This window comes from Symphalangus syndactylus, chromosome 12 (genome assembly GCF_028878055.3).
Source record: "Symphalangus syndactylus isolate Jambi chromosome 12, NHGRI_mSymSyn1-v2.1_pri, whole genome shotgun sequence".
Taxonomy (NCBI): Eukaryota; Metazoa; Chordata; class Mammalia; order Primates; family Hylobatidae; genus Symphalangus; species Symphalangus syndactylus.
The window spans coordinates 83716552-83728718 of NC_072441.2; the positions used below are offsets into that span (position 1 = coordinate 83716552).

General features: G+C 56.5%; 2 protein-coding genes across 8 annotated transcripts; one reads left to right on the forward strand and one right to left on the reverse strand.

Annotated features, from left to right (window-relative positions):
- Nucleotides 1–44: 44 nt before the first annotated feature.
- Nucleotides 45–961, reverse strand: LOC134734408 (putative uncharacterized protein RUSC1-AS1). Its single transcript, XM_063626835.1, is given in 2 exon segments — nt 45–150; nt 153–961. Coding segments are annotated over 2 exon segments (711 nt in total). The 5' UTR covers nt 819–961; the 3' UTR covers nt 45–105.
- A 35-nt stretch (nt 962–996) lies between these two features.
- Nucleotides 997–10444, forward strand: RUSC1 (RUN and SH3 domain containing 1). 7 transcript variants are annotated; one of them, XM_063626746.1, is made up of 10 exons: nt 998–2460; nt 2732–3142; nt 4178–4276; nt 4435–4511; nt 4638–4812; nt 4889–4994; nt 5186–5232; nt 5928–6480; nt 7501–7623; nt 9742–10444. In XM_063626746.1, exons 1-10 carry the CDS (start codon nt 1104–1106, stop codon nt 9908–9910), a joined length of 3117 nt encoding a protein of 1038 aa, XP_063482816.1. In that variant the 5' UTR covers nt 998–1103; the 3' UTR covers nt 9911–10444. The 7 variants fall into 7 exon arrangements, with proteins under 7 accessions (XP_063482818.1, XP_063482816.1, XP_063482817.1 ...); XM_063626748.1 differs by lacking the exon at nt 2732–3142 and having other exon boundaries at nt 997–2460; nt 6246–6480; XM_063626747.1 differs by lacking the exon at nt 2732–3142 and having other exon boundaries at nt 1104–2460.
- The last annotated feature ends 1723 nt before the right edge of the window (nt 10445–12167 follow it).

The following is a 12167-nucleotide window of genomic DNA, read 5'->3' on the forward strand; positions in this document are numbered from 1 at the left end:
TTCTGTTCTTGCTCGGCCCAGCCAGAGTCTAGCTCTTTCCAGAATGTGCGGGGTGGGGTGCTGGGAGGACTCGCTGCACGGAAGCAGGACCCAAGGGCCAAAAGCTTAGGATATATCAAACCCGCTAGGTGGGTGACAAAAGACGCTAAACCCGCTGGGGGCGGGTCTGAGCTACGCCACGCCCATGCGCGAAGGGGTGCAGCTGCGCAGCGCAGGGTGGGTTGTGCTAGTGCCCCTCCCCTCCCGCTCTGTGCCCCGCCGGGCGGGGACCGTGGGAGCCGCGGACAAGCCCCAGGCCGGAGCGGTTCCAGGAGGACCCTGGTGAGGAGGGCTCGGCCCATGGGTGTAGACCGATGGACCAGGGCACGAGGGGCGGGGCAGGACAGGGGAGCAGGAGAAATGAATAGAGAAAGGGTGCGGTGGTGGCTGAACGATGGAGACGAATGCGGAGAGAATGGACATACCGCTGTTCCAAGGGCCGAGGGCGCAGGCTGGAGCCCGGCCGAGGCAGCCGGCAGATGCAGAGTTGACAAGCTGACGGCTGCTCCATCCTTTTCCTCTCCAGCCCCCACCCCTTTCCTGCATTCAGCAGGCAAACTCTGCGTATTGCCCCACCCCCATCCTCCACCTCCTTTCAGGGCATCTGGGTGGGTCTCCCTGGGTCCCTTCCTCTGGGAGTAAGGGGTAGGCTGGAGGGCAGGGCCAGATTGCGGCAGCAGGGACCTGGAGGTCCATTCTGGGCCCGGACCTCTTCCAGGCCCCCGCCCCCCTTCGGAGATCCAGAGCGCAGCCGCGTTCTCTGACCCTCCCGGCTCCATTCCCGGGGGGTTACATTCGACTCCACCTGCAAACACTGCAGTGGAAACTAATGGTCAGTCGATTGCGATTTGCATCTCATTGAAATATCTTCCAAAGCAGCCAGAGCCTTCAGGCCTGCTGCTGCCGTCAAGTCACCTCGGTGTCCTTCCCCGCAGCTCTTGTCCTCACTGGCTGGGCTTCACCACCCCTGTCTTCTAGGTCTGCACCTGTGGTTGCCAGGTAGGTGGATGTGAGAGATCCTACCCTTCTGGTTCTCTAGAAGCCATCCCATCGCCGCTAGCACCATGCTGTCCCCTCAGAGAGCTTTACTCTGCAACCTCAACCACATCCACCTCCAGCACGTCTCCCTGGGCCTGCACTTGTCCCGCCGTCCTGAGCTACAGGAGGGGCCTTTGAGCACACCCCCTCCTCCAGGAGACACTGGAGGCAAGGAGAGCAGGGGCCCCTGCAGTGGCACTCTGGTGGACGCCAATTCCAACAGCCCAGCTGTGCCCTGCCGGTGCTGCCAGGAGCACGCTCCGGGCCTAGAAAACCGGCAGGACCCGTCACAGGAGGAAGAGGGGGCTGCCTCTCCCTCAGACCCAGGCTGCTCTTCCTCGCTCAGCTCCTGCTCAGATCTTAGCCCCGATGAGTCCCCTGTCTCAGTCTACTTGCGGGACCTCCCTGGTGATGAGGATGCCCACCCTCAGCCCAGTATCATCCCTCTGGAGCAGGGCTCCCCACTGGCTTCAGCAGGCCCTGGCACCTGCTCACCGGACAGCTTCTGCTGCTCTCCTGATTCCTGCTCCGGAGCTTCTTCTTCACCCGATCCTGGCCTGGACTCGAACTGCAACGCCCTGACCACCTACCAGGACGTCCCTTCCCCAGGCTTGGAGGAAGAGGACGAGAGCGCGGAGCAGGATCTCCCTATCTCTGAGCTCTTAGAGGCGGATGATGGGAAAATCGAGGCTGGGAAAACGGAGCCCAGTTGGAAGATTAACCCAATTTGGAAAATTGACACGGAGAAAACTAAAGCTGAATGGAAAACCACTGAAAACAATAACACTGGTTGGAAAAACAACGGGAATGTTAACTCTAGCTGGAAAAGTGAACCTGAAAAATTCGACTCTGGTTGGAAAACCAACACAGGAATAACTGATTCTGGCTCGAAAACAGATGCAGGGAAAATTGATGGAGGATGGAGAAGTGACGTCAGCGAGGAGCCGGTGCCCCACCGGACAATCACGTCCTTCCACGAGCTGGCCCAGAAGCGCAAGCGGGGCCCAGGGCTGCCCCTCGTCCCGCAGGCCAAGAAAGATCGCAGTGACTGGCTCATAGTCTTCTCGCCCGACACCGAGCTGCCCCCCTCGGGGTCGCTGGGCGGCTCCTCGGCACCTCCTCGGGAAGTCACCACCTTCAAGGAACTCCGGTCCCGAAGCCGGGCCCCAGCCCCGCCAGTCCCGCCTCGAGACCCCCCAGTTGGCTGGGCTTTGGTCCCGCCCCGGCCCCCACCACCGCCTGTCCCTCCCCGAAGGAAGAAGAATCGACCTGGACTGCAGCCCATAGCGGAGGGGCAGTCCGAGGAGGGCCGGGCTGTCAGCCCAGCGGCTGGCGAGGAGGCCCCAGCCGCGAAGGAGCCGGGCGCGCAGGCCGGCCTGGAGGGTAAGAGGTCGCAAGAAGCGGGAGGAGGGCTGGGCTTCGGCCGCTCACGCCTCCTAGGCTTCCAACCCGGCCCCCTGTCTTCCCTCCATTCTGTGTCACCCATCCTCCCTGCCCCTTCTACCAGGGAGCGCTCCGGGAAAGGGAAACTGGGTGGGTCATTGGGTTACGGGACTAACTCTTTGCTCCCTCTTCTTCCCGCCCCTCCTTGCCTGGCTGCCCATCCCGCTGCCCTCCTTCCCTCTGCGCCTGGCCCCGCCAATCCTGCCTGCAGCCGGTCCCCTCCTGCTCCCTCGGCCCCTGGTTTTCCGGTTCTCGGCCGACGGGCGCCCCCTGTTGGAGGGTGGGGGCGCAGGCGCAGCTGGGTCTCTGCTCCTGGCTCCTCTGGCCGGGTGGCCAGGCGCCGGGCTGCGGCTGCTGGGGGCGCGGAGCCCCCCAGAGGAGCAGCTGCTGCCCGTCCGCCTGTCCCCAGTGGGAGCCTATTCGCCTCCGACTCGGGGAGCCTTGCCCTGCCTGGCCAGCCCCGAGCTGGCACTGCTGCTGTCCCCGCTCTTTCCCAGAAGTAGCACCTTCCCCGCCGCGGCTCCCCCACCCCGCCAGGTACCCGCCCCCCCGCTGCCACCGCAACCTCGTCCGTCGAAGGCCCCTCGCTGGACCAGGAGCCCATCGCCTCCGCCCAGGCTACGTAAGACGGACCCGGGCTAGCCCCGCGGGCCACGCCTCAGGCGGGCCGCCCCGCCCACTCTCGCCCGGCCCCGTTTTCGCTTTTTTTCCGGGGTTGCCCAGCTTAGTCCCGCCCTTCAGTTTAAGCCGACTCCAAGCAGGTTTGTCGGTCTTGGGGAGTCTGGCCCCGTTCCTAGTGCTGGAGGGAGGAAGTTGTTGCCTTTCCTGCACCGTGGGTCGGCCCCCTCTCCCTCCAGACCCGCCTGGGCATAGTGGACGCGGGCTTACCCAGCCTCCATGCCAAATCTAGGGGGTCCCAGCGAGTCTGTTGTTAGGGACTTTGGGTCATACCCTTCATGGAATTCCTTGGCCTATGCAGCTCGGGCCTGCTCCCCGACCTTGCTCGGGAGGGGTGGAGGGTGAAGCTCCCGGGAGCTCATTGGCCCTAGAGGTTCTGGCCACGGCCTCTCCGCGAGTCCAGTCCCACGCGGGATGAAGAGGGCACCCTCCGCCGAGACGCTGCTGCGGGACCCGGGTTTCCCCTTTCCAGCGCCTTCCAGCCTCCCAATCCTCGGGTCTCGCCTCCTTCCGTCTCCTCCCTTTCCCCTCTGTCTGTCTTTCCATTGGTCCATGCAGCCCACGTGCTCCCCGGGGCTCCGCAGGCAGGACTGGGCCCCGAGGCGGTGCGCAGGGCTGCACCTCCCTTCCCGCGCCCTGTCCTCTCCCGCCCTACAGGCCCTAGCAGGGCAGGCGGGAGGTGAGCGCGGCCATCTCGCTCCCGGAGTTCCGGGATCCTGGAGGTGGGGGCTGTGCCCTGAAGGAGGGCACAGGGAACCGGGATGGGGCCGGGGGACAGCGAGTGCTGGGAAGTGTGCGGAATTTCACTCCGGGGCTCGAGTCGAGCTACCCCGTGCTCCAGGCGGTCCTGCGCCTCCTCTCCCCAAGACCCTTCGGGGACAGAGCACTGCAGACCCGCCGGAGACAACTTGTGCGGGAGGCCGGAGTCCTCGGAATAACCCTTGGTAAGTGTCACCGCGCCCTTCTTCCTTTACGCCAGTCCGTAGTTCGTGGTCCTTCGCCGGTGTCCCCGGAGCCCAGCGGCTGTGGATGGCAGAAGCCCAGAGTGGGACTGGTCAGTTGCAGGAGCAGAAGAAAGGTAGGGCACCCTGACTCCGGACCCCGCGGTTCCGAATGAACTGCCCTTCGCCCCCGGCCCTGCTCTCAGGCCGTCTGAAGGCAGTCTCTCCACGCCCCTCGGGCATGCCTGGGTAGGGGCGCGGCCTTCTAGCGTCTTCCCTTTCCCGCTCCTCCCAGGTCTCCTGATAGCCGTCAGCGCCTCCGTGGATAAAATCATCTCTCATTTCGGGGCCGCCCGGAACTTGGTGCAGAAGGTGAAGGTGGCTGGGGGGAGGCTGTTGGGATGAGGAGAGTAATGGAGCTCCGCGGAGGGTGCGGGAACGGTTGGCGGGAGGTGGCTGGAGGGATCTCTGGACCCATCGGCATCGCGCCACCTCCAGGCCCAGTTGGGTGATAGCCGGCTGAGCCCGGATGTGGGGCACCTGGTGCTGACCACCCTCTGCCCGGCCCTCCACGCCCTGGTGGCGGACGGGCTGAAGCCTTTCCGGAAGGACCTCATCACCGGGCAGCGCAGGAGCAGCCCCTGGAGCGTGGTGGAGGCGTCGGTGAAGCCAGGTGAGCCAGGAGGGCGTGGGACCCGGCAGTGCGCAGGGCAGGGCCGGGCTTGGCTGACTGCACCCCACGTTCTCAGGCTCCAGCACCCGCTCCCTTGGAACCCTGTATAGCCAGGTCAGCCGTCTAGCCCCGCTGAGCAGCAGCCGTAGCCGCTTCCATGCCTTTATCCTGGGCCTCCTCAAGTGAGTTGCCTTCTTCCCAGTGCCCTTCCCACGACCTGGGACTGCAGGAGCGTCATGGGTGGGACACAGTAGTAGTGCCTCATGTCCTCAGAGAAGGCCCCCCCTCTTCCAATCTCATCTCCCATCCTCCACCCAGAGAGGACTGGAGTCCTCCACCTCCCTGAACTTCCATTCCCTCTTTTCTCCCCTAGCACCAAGCAGTTGGAGCTGTGGTTTTCCAGTCTCCAGGAAGATGCAGGTCAGAGGTTCAGATGGTAGAGGATGGGGCTGATGGGCTGGGAGGATGGGAAGGAAAGAGTTCTCTCCTCCTGGTTCCTGCTGGTTCCCACTGGTGCCAGAATGCCATTAATCCAGATCTCCGATGTTATTACTCTTCTAATTAAAACTTTCTAAGGAGGCCCATCGCCCATAGGATGAAAGACCCAAAGCCTTGGCTGTCTGGCCTCTGCCCTCTTCCCCTGCCTTGGAGGCCAGGGCTTTCCCTGGTCTTGCCAACAGTCTTCCCGCCTGGCCCTTCCTGCTCCAGGGCCCTGCTTATGCTATTCCTCTACCTTCTGCCCCTCCTGCTTCCTCATGAACTGTCATTCATCCTTGGAGTCCTTCCCCAGTGAGGCCCTACCTCTACCCTCAGACTAGGTCAACCCCCACGCCCCGCTTTGTATGTGCTTCTATGGCTCTCCTGTCCTCCTCTGTAGCCTTTGCACTGTCACTCAGTTACTTGTCACCACTTGCTGTGTGTGTCTTCCTATTTGGGCTAGGTCCCATGCAGGCAGGGATGTCAGTTCTATAGCCCACCACATCCTTCCTCCTCTCTGCCCCAGTGCCCAGCAGAGTGAGGCCTGGGAGGATGTGTGCTGACCGGTGGGCTGCTCTGGGGGGTCTTCTGGGACTAGGTCCAGGGCAGGAGCTGATGTTGGCCTGCTCTTTTTCCAGGCCTGCTCTCCCTCCTGTACCTGCCAACAGGATTCTTCTCCCTGGCCCGCGGTGGCTGTCCCTCCCTGTCCACAGAGCTGCTGCTCCTGCTGCAGCCATTGTCGGTGCTCACTTTCCACCTGGACCTGCTCTTTGAGCACCACCACCACCTGCCCCTGGGCCCGCCTCAGGCCCCTGCCCCTCCAGGCCCGCCTCCGGCTCTGCAGCAGACTATGCAAGCCATGCTGCACTTCGGGGGCCGGCTGGCCCAGAGCCTTCGGGGGACTTCCAAGGAAGCTGCTTCAGACCCCTCCGACTCTCCAATCCTTCCCACACCAGGGAGCTGGTGGGAGCAGTTGACCCAGGCCTCCCGGGTCTATGCCTCTGGGGGCACTGAGGGCTTTCCTCTTTCCCGATGGGCACCGGGGCGTCATGGGACTGCAGCTGAAGAAGGTGCACAGGAGAGACCCCTGCCCACAGATGAAATGGCACCAGGCAGGGGCCTGTGGTTGGGAAGACTATTTGGAGTGTCTGGGGGCCCCACAGAAAATGAGAATGGAGCCCTAAAGTCCAGGTAATGGGGTACCTTGTCCTTTCTATGACCTTCTGACTCTCTCTCAGATCTCCCAGTGGCCTCATTTGAAACTCTCTAATGATGATCCTTTAGGGCAGAGGTTGGTGGTCTGTTTTTCTACAGCCATGAGCTAAAAATGGTTACATTTTAATGGTTATATTAAGTGCCTACATAATGATCTCAATTTTCTCTCTTGGCCCTAGGTCCTAAAATATAGTTATCCCCAGGTACATATGGGGAATTAGTTCTAGGACCCTCACATACACTACAATCTGACATACTCAAATCCTACACTTGATGTATAGGAAAAGACAGCCCTCAGTACATGTGGGTATTACATCCTGAGAATACAGTATTTTTTTGTTTGGTTGAAAAAAACCTGCATATAGGTGAACTTGTACATTTCAAACCTGCTTTGTTCAAAGGTCAACTGTATTTACTATCTGGTCCTTTAGAAAAATGAAAAACAGCCTGGGCAACATGGTGAAACCCTGTCTCTACAGAAAAATAAAAAAATTAGCTGGGCATGGTGGCACGCACGTGGTGATAGTCCCAGCTACTCTAGGAGGCTGAGGTGGGAGGACTGCTTGAGCCTAGGAGGTCAAGGCTGTAGTGAGCTGTAATCACACTGCTGCATTCCAGCCTGGGCGACAGAGCGAGACCCTGTCTCCTCTCCAAACAAACAAATTGCCAACCCCTGCTCCAGGCCTCAACAACTGGTGGCTCTTTAATGGCTTGAGATACTACTCTCTAGTGGCCCTTTCATTCTGAGCCTGTCTAGACCCTGCTGGGTCCATAGGTTCCTTGTGATTTGAGGTGTTGTGGACTTTTGTTGTCATCTCCTTCATCAGCCTAAAAGTACCTGTGTCCAATAATTAACACTCTGCCCTCAGCAGTGACTAACCCCTGACCTCTTTTGAACCACAATTAGGCCCCTTAGCCTCTCCCTCCCTCCAAATCCCAGGGTTCTTGGGTTTTCTGGAGGTGGGTTGAGCTGTGACCCTATGTCCCTTCTTTTAGGAGACCATCTAGCTGGCTGCCCCCGACAGTGAGTATGTTGGCTCTTGTGAAGCGGGGGGCACCTCCCGAGATGCCTTCTCAGGAGCTTGAGGCCTCAGCACCCAGCATGGTGCAAACCCATAGGTAAGGAGGATTGGGGAGAATGCACTAGTGTGTAACCATATATGCTATCACAGCATGGATGGGAGGTAGTGTAAAAAACCCTGGGCTTTAAAATAAGACCATGCTTAGTGTGCATTGCAGCTTTTCTATTTATTATCGATGTGTCACTCATTTGAGCCTTGGATTTTTTTTTTTTTTTTTGAGACAGAGTCTTGCTCTGTCGCTCAGGCTGGAGTGCAGGGGCACAATCTCAGCTCACTGCAACCTTCCCCTCCTGGGTTCTCCTGTCTCAGCCTACCGAGTAGCTGGGACTACAGGTGCCCATCACCACGCCCGTTTAAGTTTTGGAATTTTTTTTTTTTTTTTTGAGATGGAGTCTAGCTCTGTCACCAAGCTGGAGTGCAGTGGCGTGATCTCGGCTCACTGCAATCTCCGCCTCCCAGGTTCAAGCGATTCTCCTGCTAAGCCACCTGAGTAGCTGGGATTACAGGCACATGCCACCACACCCAGCTAATTTTTGTATTTTTAGTAGAGACAGGGGTTTCACCATGTTGACCAGGATGGTCTTGATCTCTTGACCTCGTGATCCGCCCACCTTGACCTCCCAAAGTGCTGGGATTATAGGCGTGAGCCACTGTGCCCAGCCAATTTTTGTATTTTTAGTAGAGACGAGGTTTCACCGTGTTTCCCAGGCTGGTCTAGAACTCCTGACCTCAGATGATCCGCTTGCCTCAGCCTCCCAAAGTATTGGGATTACAGGCGTGAGCCACCGTGCCTGGCCAGGATTCTTTCTATAAAAAGGATATGATGCAATACATTTTTTATGGTTATAGAGACTAAACATAATTTTTTTTTTTTGAGACAGAGTCTCACTCTCGCCCAGGCTGGAGTGTAGTGGCATGATTTCAGCTCACTGCAACCTCGCCTCCTGGGCTCAAGTGATTCTCCTGCCTCAGCCTCCAGAGTAGCTGGGATTACAGGCACCTGCCACCATGCCTGGCTAATTTTTGTAATTTTAGTAGAGACAGGGTTTTGGCACGTTGGCCAGGCTGGTTTTAAACTCCTGGCCTCAAGGAATCTGCCTACTTTGGCCTCCCAAAGTGCTGGGATTACAGGTGGGAGCCACCACACCTGGCCACTAAACTTTTTTTTTTTTTTGAGACAGTGTCTCGCTCTGTCGCCCAGGCTGGAATGCAATGGCATGATCTCGGCTCACTGCAACCGCCTCCCGGGTTCAAGCAATTCTCCTGCCTCAGCCTCCCGAGTAGCTGGGACTACAGGCACCCGCCACCACGCCCAGCTGATTTTTTATATTTTTCATAGAGATGGGGTTTCACCATGTTGGCCAGGATGGTCTCGATCTCTTGACCTTGTGATCCGCCCGCCTCAGCCTCCCAAAGTGCTGGGATTACAGGCATGAGCCACCGCGCCTGGCCTAAACATTTTATAAAAGCATATGGCGGCTGGGCGCGGTGGATCACCTGAAGTCAGGAATTCAGACCAGCCTGGTCAACATGGTGAAACCCCATCTCTACTAAAAATACAAAAATTAGCCAGGCGTCGTGGTGGTGGGCACTTGTAGTCCCAGCTACTCGGGAGGCTGAGGCAGGAGAATCGCTTGAACCCGGGAGGTGGAGGCTGTCGAGATCACACCACTGTACTCCAGCCTGGACAACAGAGACTGACTCTGTCTCAAGAAAAAAAAAAAAAAATTAGATGGAGTAGTAGGAGATCCAAGCACCAAACACGTTTTGGTGATGGATTGGATGTATGGAGTGAGATGCCCAGGTTTTTACCAGGAGCAAGTGTGGGTAGAAAGTGGTGCTGTTTACCACTATAGGCGACATGAGGAGGGACTGGTTTTGAGGGTGAGTCATTTCATTTGCCTATGTTGAATTTGAAGCACCGTTGAGAAGTGCAAATAGTGTCAAATAAGCAGCTGGAGTGGGTTTGCCACTCAGGAGAAGGCTGGGGCCCTAGATAGAATCACCATGTTGATGAATGGTTCTCAAGTCTCTTCCAGAGCCCAGTCAATGTCCACTGAGCCAAACCAACAAGAGCACTCTAGAGGTGACGCCTGGGGACAGCTGGGCACCCCCACCTCACCTCATCCCAGTATCTTCCTCTGGCTCCCCTCAGGGCAGTGCGGGCTCTCTGTGATCACACTGCTGCAAGACCTGACCAGTTGAGCTTCCGGCGTGGGGAAGTGCTGCGTGTCATCACCACAGTGGATGAGGACTGGCTCCGCTGTGGGCGGGATGGCACGGAGGGTCTGGTGCCTGTGGGGTATACCTCCCTTGTTCTGTAGCCCTGGGACCCTTTCCTGTGTATGTGTCTCCTTCCTGTCACCTGGGAATGGAATGGCCAGTGAGCACCATCCCAGAAGCATTTTCCCTCTGCAAAATGAATTTCTTCCCACATCTGTTTCTGCTAATATTTAAAATAAACTTTCCTTCTTCCCTCCTATACCCACCTGTAAGGTGAAATCTGCTCTTCTTCCAAATATATAAAAAGGGAATTGCCATCCAGGTAATCCCTTTCCATTTTCCCATCTATATAAGGGAATGTCTTCCTATCTATCTGCAAAATGGAAATCTAGACCTCCTTCTTCATCCATAAGTGGACTGTGCCAGTACAATACATGCCTCAGCCCCCAAGCCTAGAAGGACCTCTAGTCTCCTTCCTGTGTGGAATCTTCCCCACTCTACCCCTCCCAAATTGCCTGTATTGATAATGTACTCATGCTGTACTAGGTGCTGAAGCCTGGACACCCCTGGTGGGTGGGCCTGTGGTGATGGTTTGCATCCTTCCTCCTTTGTCCCAATAAAGTATGGGAGTTGAATGTGTGTCTTTCACTGTGGGTTTCAGGACATAGGCTATGGGGGAGGGGAAAAAGGACCTCCTATGGGAGGCATAAGGCAGATGTTTCTTCCCAGCCCAGGTTTAGTTCTTAATGCTCCCTGAAGAATAGAGAAGTAGTCCCTCATTGGTTCCTGAATCTCACAAGTGTTTCTCTAGTCTATGACTTTCTGTTTAGTTACTTAGACTAATAGGATAGGAGCCTGCATAAATATGGGGGAGGAGAGAAGACTTAGCCCTTGAAATTATACTTCATATCTGAGGTGAAGGGAAGGATTAAAGATTTGCACTGGGCACAGTGGCTCAGACCTGTAATCCCAGCATTTTGGGAGGCTGAGGCAAGCACATCACTTGAGCTCAGGAGTTTGAAACCAGCCTTGCCAACATGGCAAAACCCTGTCTCTACAAACAATACAAAAAATTAGCCAGGTGTGGTGACACATGCCTGTGGTCCCAACTAGTTGGAGGGCTGAGGCAGGAGGATCCTTTGAGCCCAGGAGGTTGAAGCTGCAGTGAGCGGAGATTGTGCCTCTGCATTCCAGCCTGGGTGACAAAGGGAGAACCTGTTTCAAAACAAAGAGTTGTAAGAAATGTCACCATTTTTTCTACTGGCCGGGCGCGGTGGCTCACACCTGTAATCCCAGCACTTTGGGAGGCCAAGGTGGGTGGATCACGAGGTCAGGAGATAGAGACCGTCCTGACTAACACATTGAGACTCCGTTTGTACTAAAAATACAAAAAATTTAGCAGGGCATGGTGGTGGGCACCTGTAGTTCCAGCTACTCAGGAGGCTGAGGCAGGAGAATGGCGTGAACCCAGGAGGCGGAGCTTGCAGTGAGCTGAGATTGTGCCACTGCACTCCAGCCCGGGCGACAGGGTGAGACTCTGTCTCAAAAAAAAAAAAAAAAAAAGAAAAAAGAAATGTCAACATTTTTTCTACTTAGTATCTATCACTCTGTGATGATATAATTCCAAGTAACCCAGGCACTTGACAACAACAAAAAGTTTCAAGTAAAAGAGAGGCCAGGTATGGTGGCTCATGTCTGTAATCCCAGCACTTTGGGAGGCTGATGTGGGAGGATTGATTGTGGTCAGGAGTTTGGGACCAGCCTGGGCAGTACAGCAAGACAGTCTATTAAAAAAAAAAAAAGCTGGGAGTGGTGGCATGCAACTGTAGTCCCAGCTACTTTGAGAAGTTGAGGTGGGAGGATCACTTGAGCCTAGGAGTTCAAGACTGCAGTGAGTTTTGATTGCACCATAGCACTCCACTCCACTCTAGCCTGTGAGACAAAGAAAGGGCCTCTCTCGGCTGGGCGCGGTGGCTCACGCCTGTAATCTCAGCACTTTGGGAGGCCAAGGCGGGCGGATCACGAGGTCAGGAGATTGAGACCATCCTGGCTAACACGGTGAAACCCCGTCTCTACTAAAAATACAAAAAAATAGCTGGGTGAGGTTGCGGGCGCCTGTAGTTCCAGCTACGCGGGAGGCTGAGGCAGGAGAATGGCGTGAACCCCGGGGGGCGGAGCCTGCAGTGAGCCGAGATTGCGCCACTGCACTCCAGCCTGGGTGAAAGAGCGAGACTCCTTCTCAAAAAAAAAAAAAAAAAAAGAAAGAGCCTCTCGCAAAAAAAAAAAGTGTATATATCTCTCTCTATACATATGTGTGTATATATCTATATCTATGTATCTATCTATCTATCTATCTAT

Excerpts from the sequence above, each read along its gene's own strand:
- RUSC1 (XM_063626746.1), top strand. The coding sequence starts at position 1,104 with ATGCTGTCCCCTCAGAGAGCTTTACTCTGCAACCTCAACCACATCCAC. Across the intron at positions 4,277-4,434 it reads GTTGCAGGAGCAGAAGAAAG|GTCTCCTGATAGCCGTCAGC; the intron begins GTAGGGCACCCT and ends CGCTCCTCCCAG. Across the intron at positions 5,233-5,927 it reads CAGTCTCCAGGAAGATGCAG|GCCTGCTCTCCCTCCTGTAC; the intron begins GTCAGAGGTTCA and ends CTCTTTTTCCAG.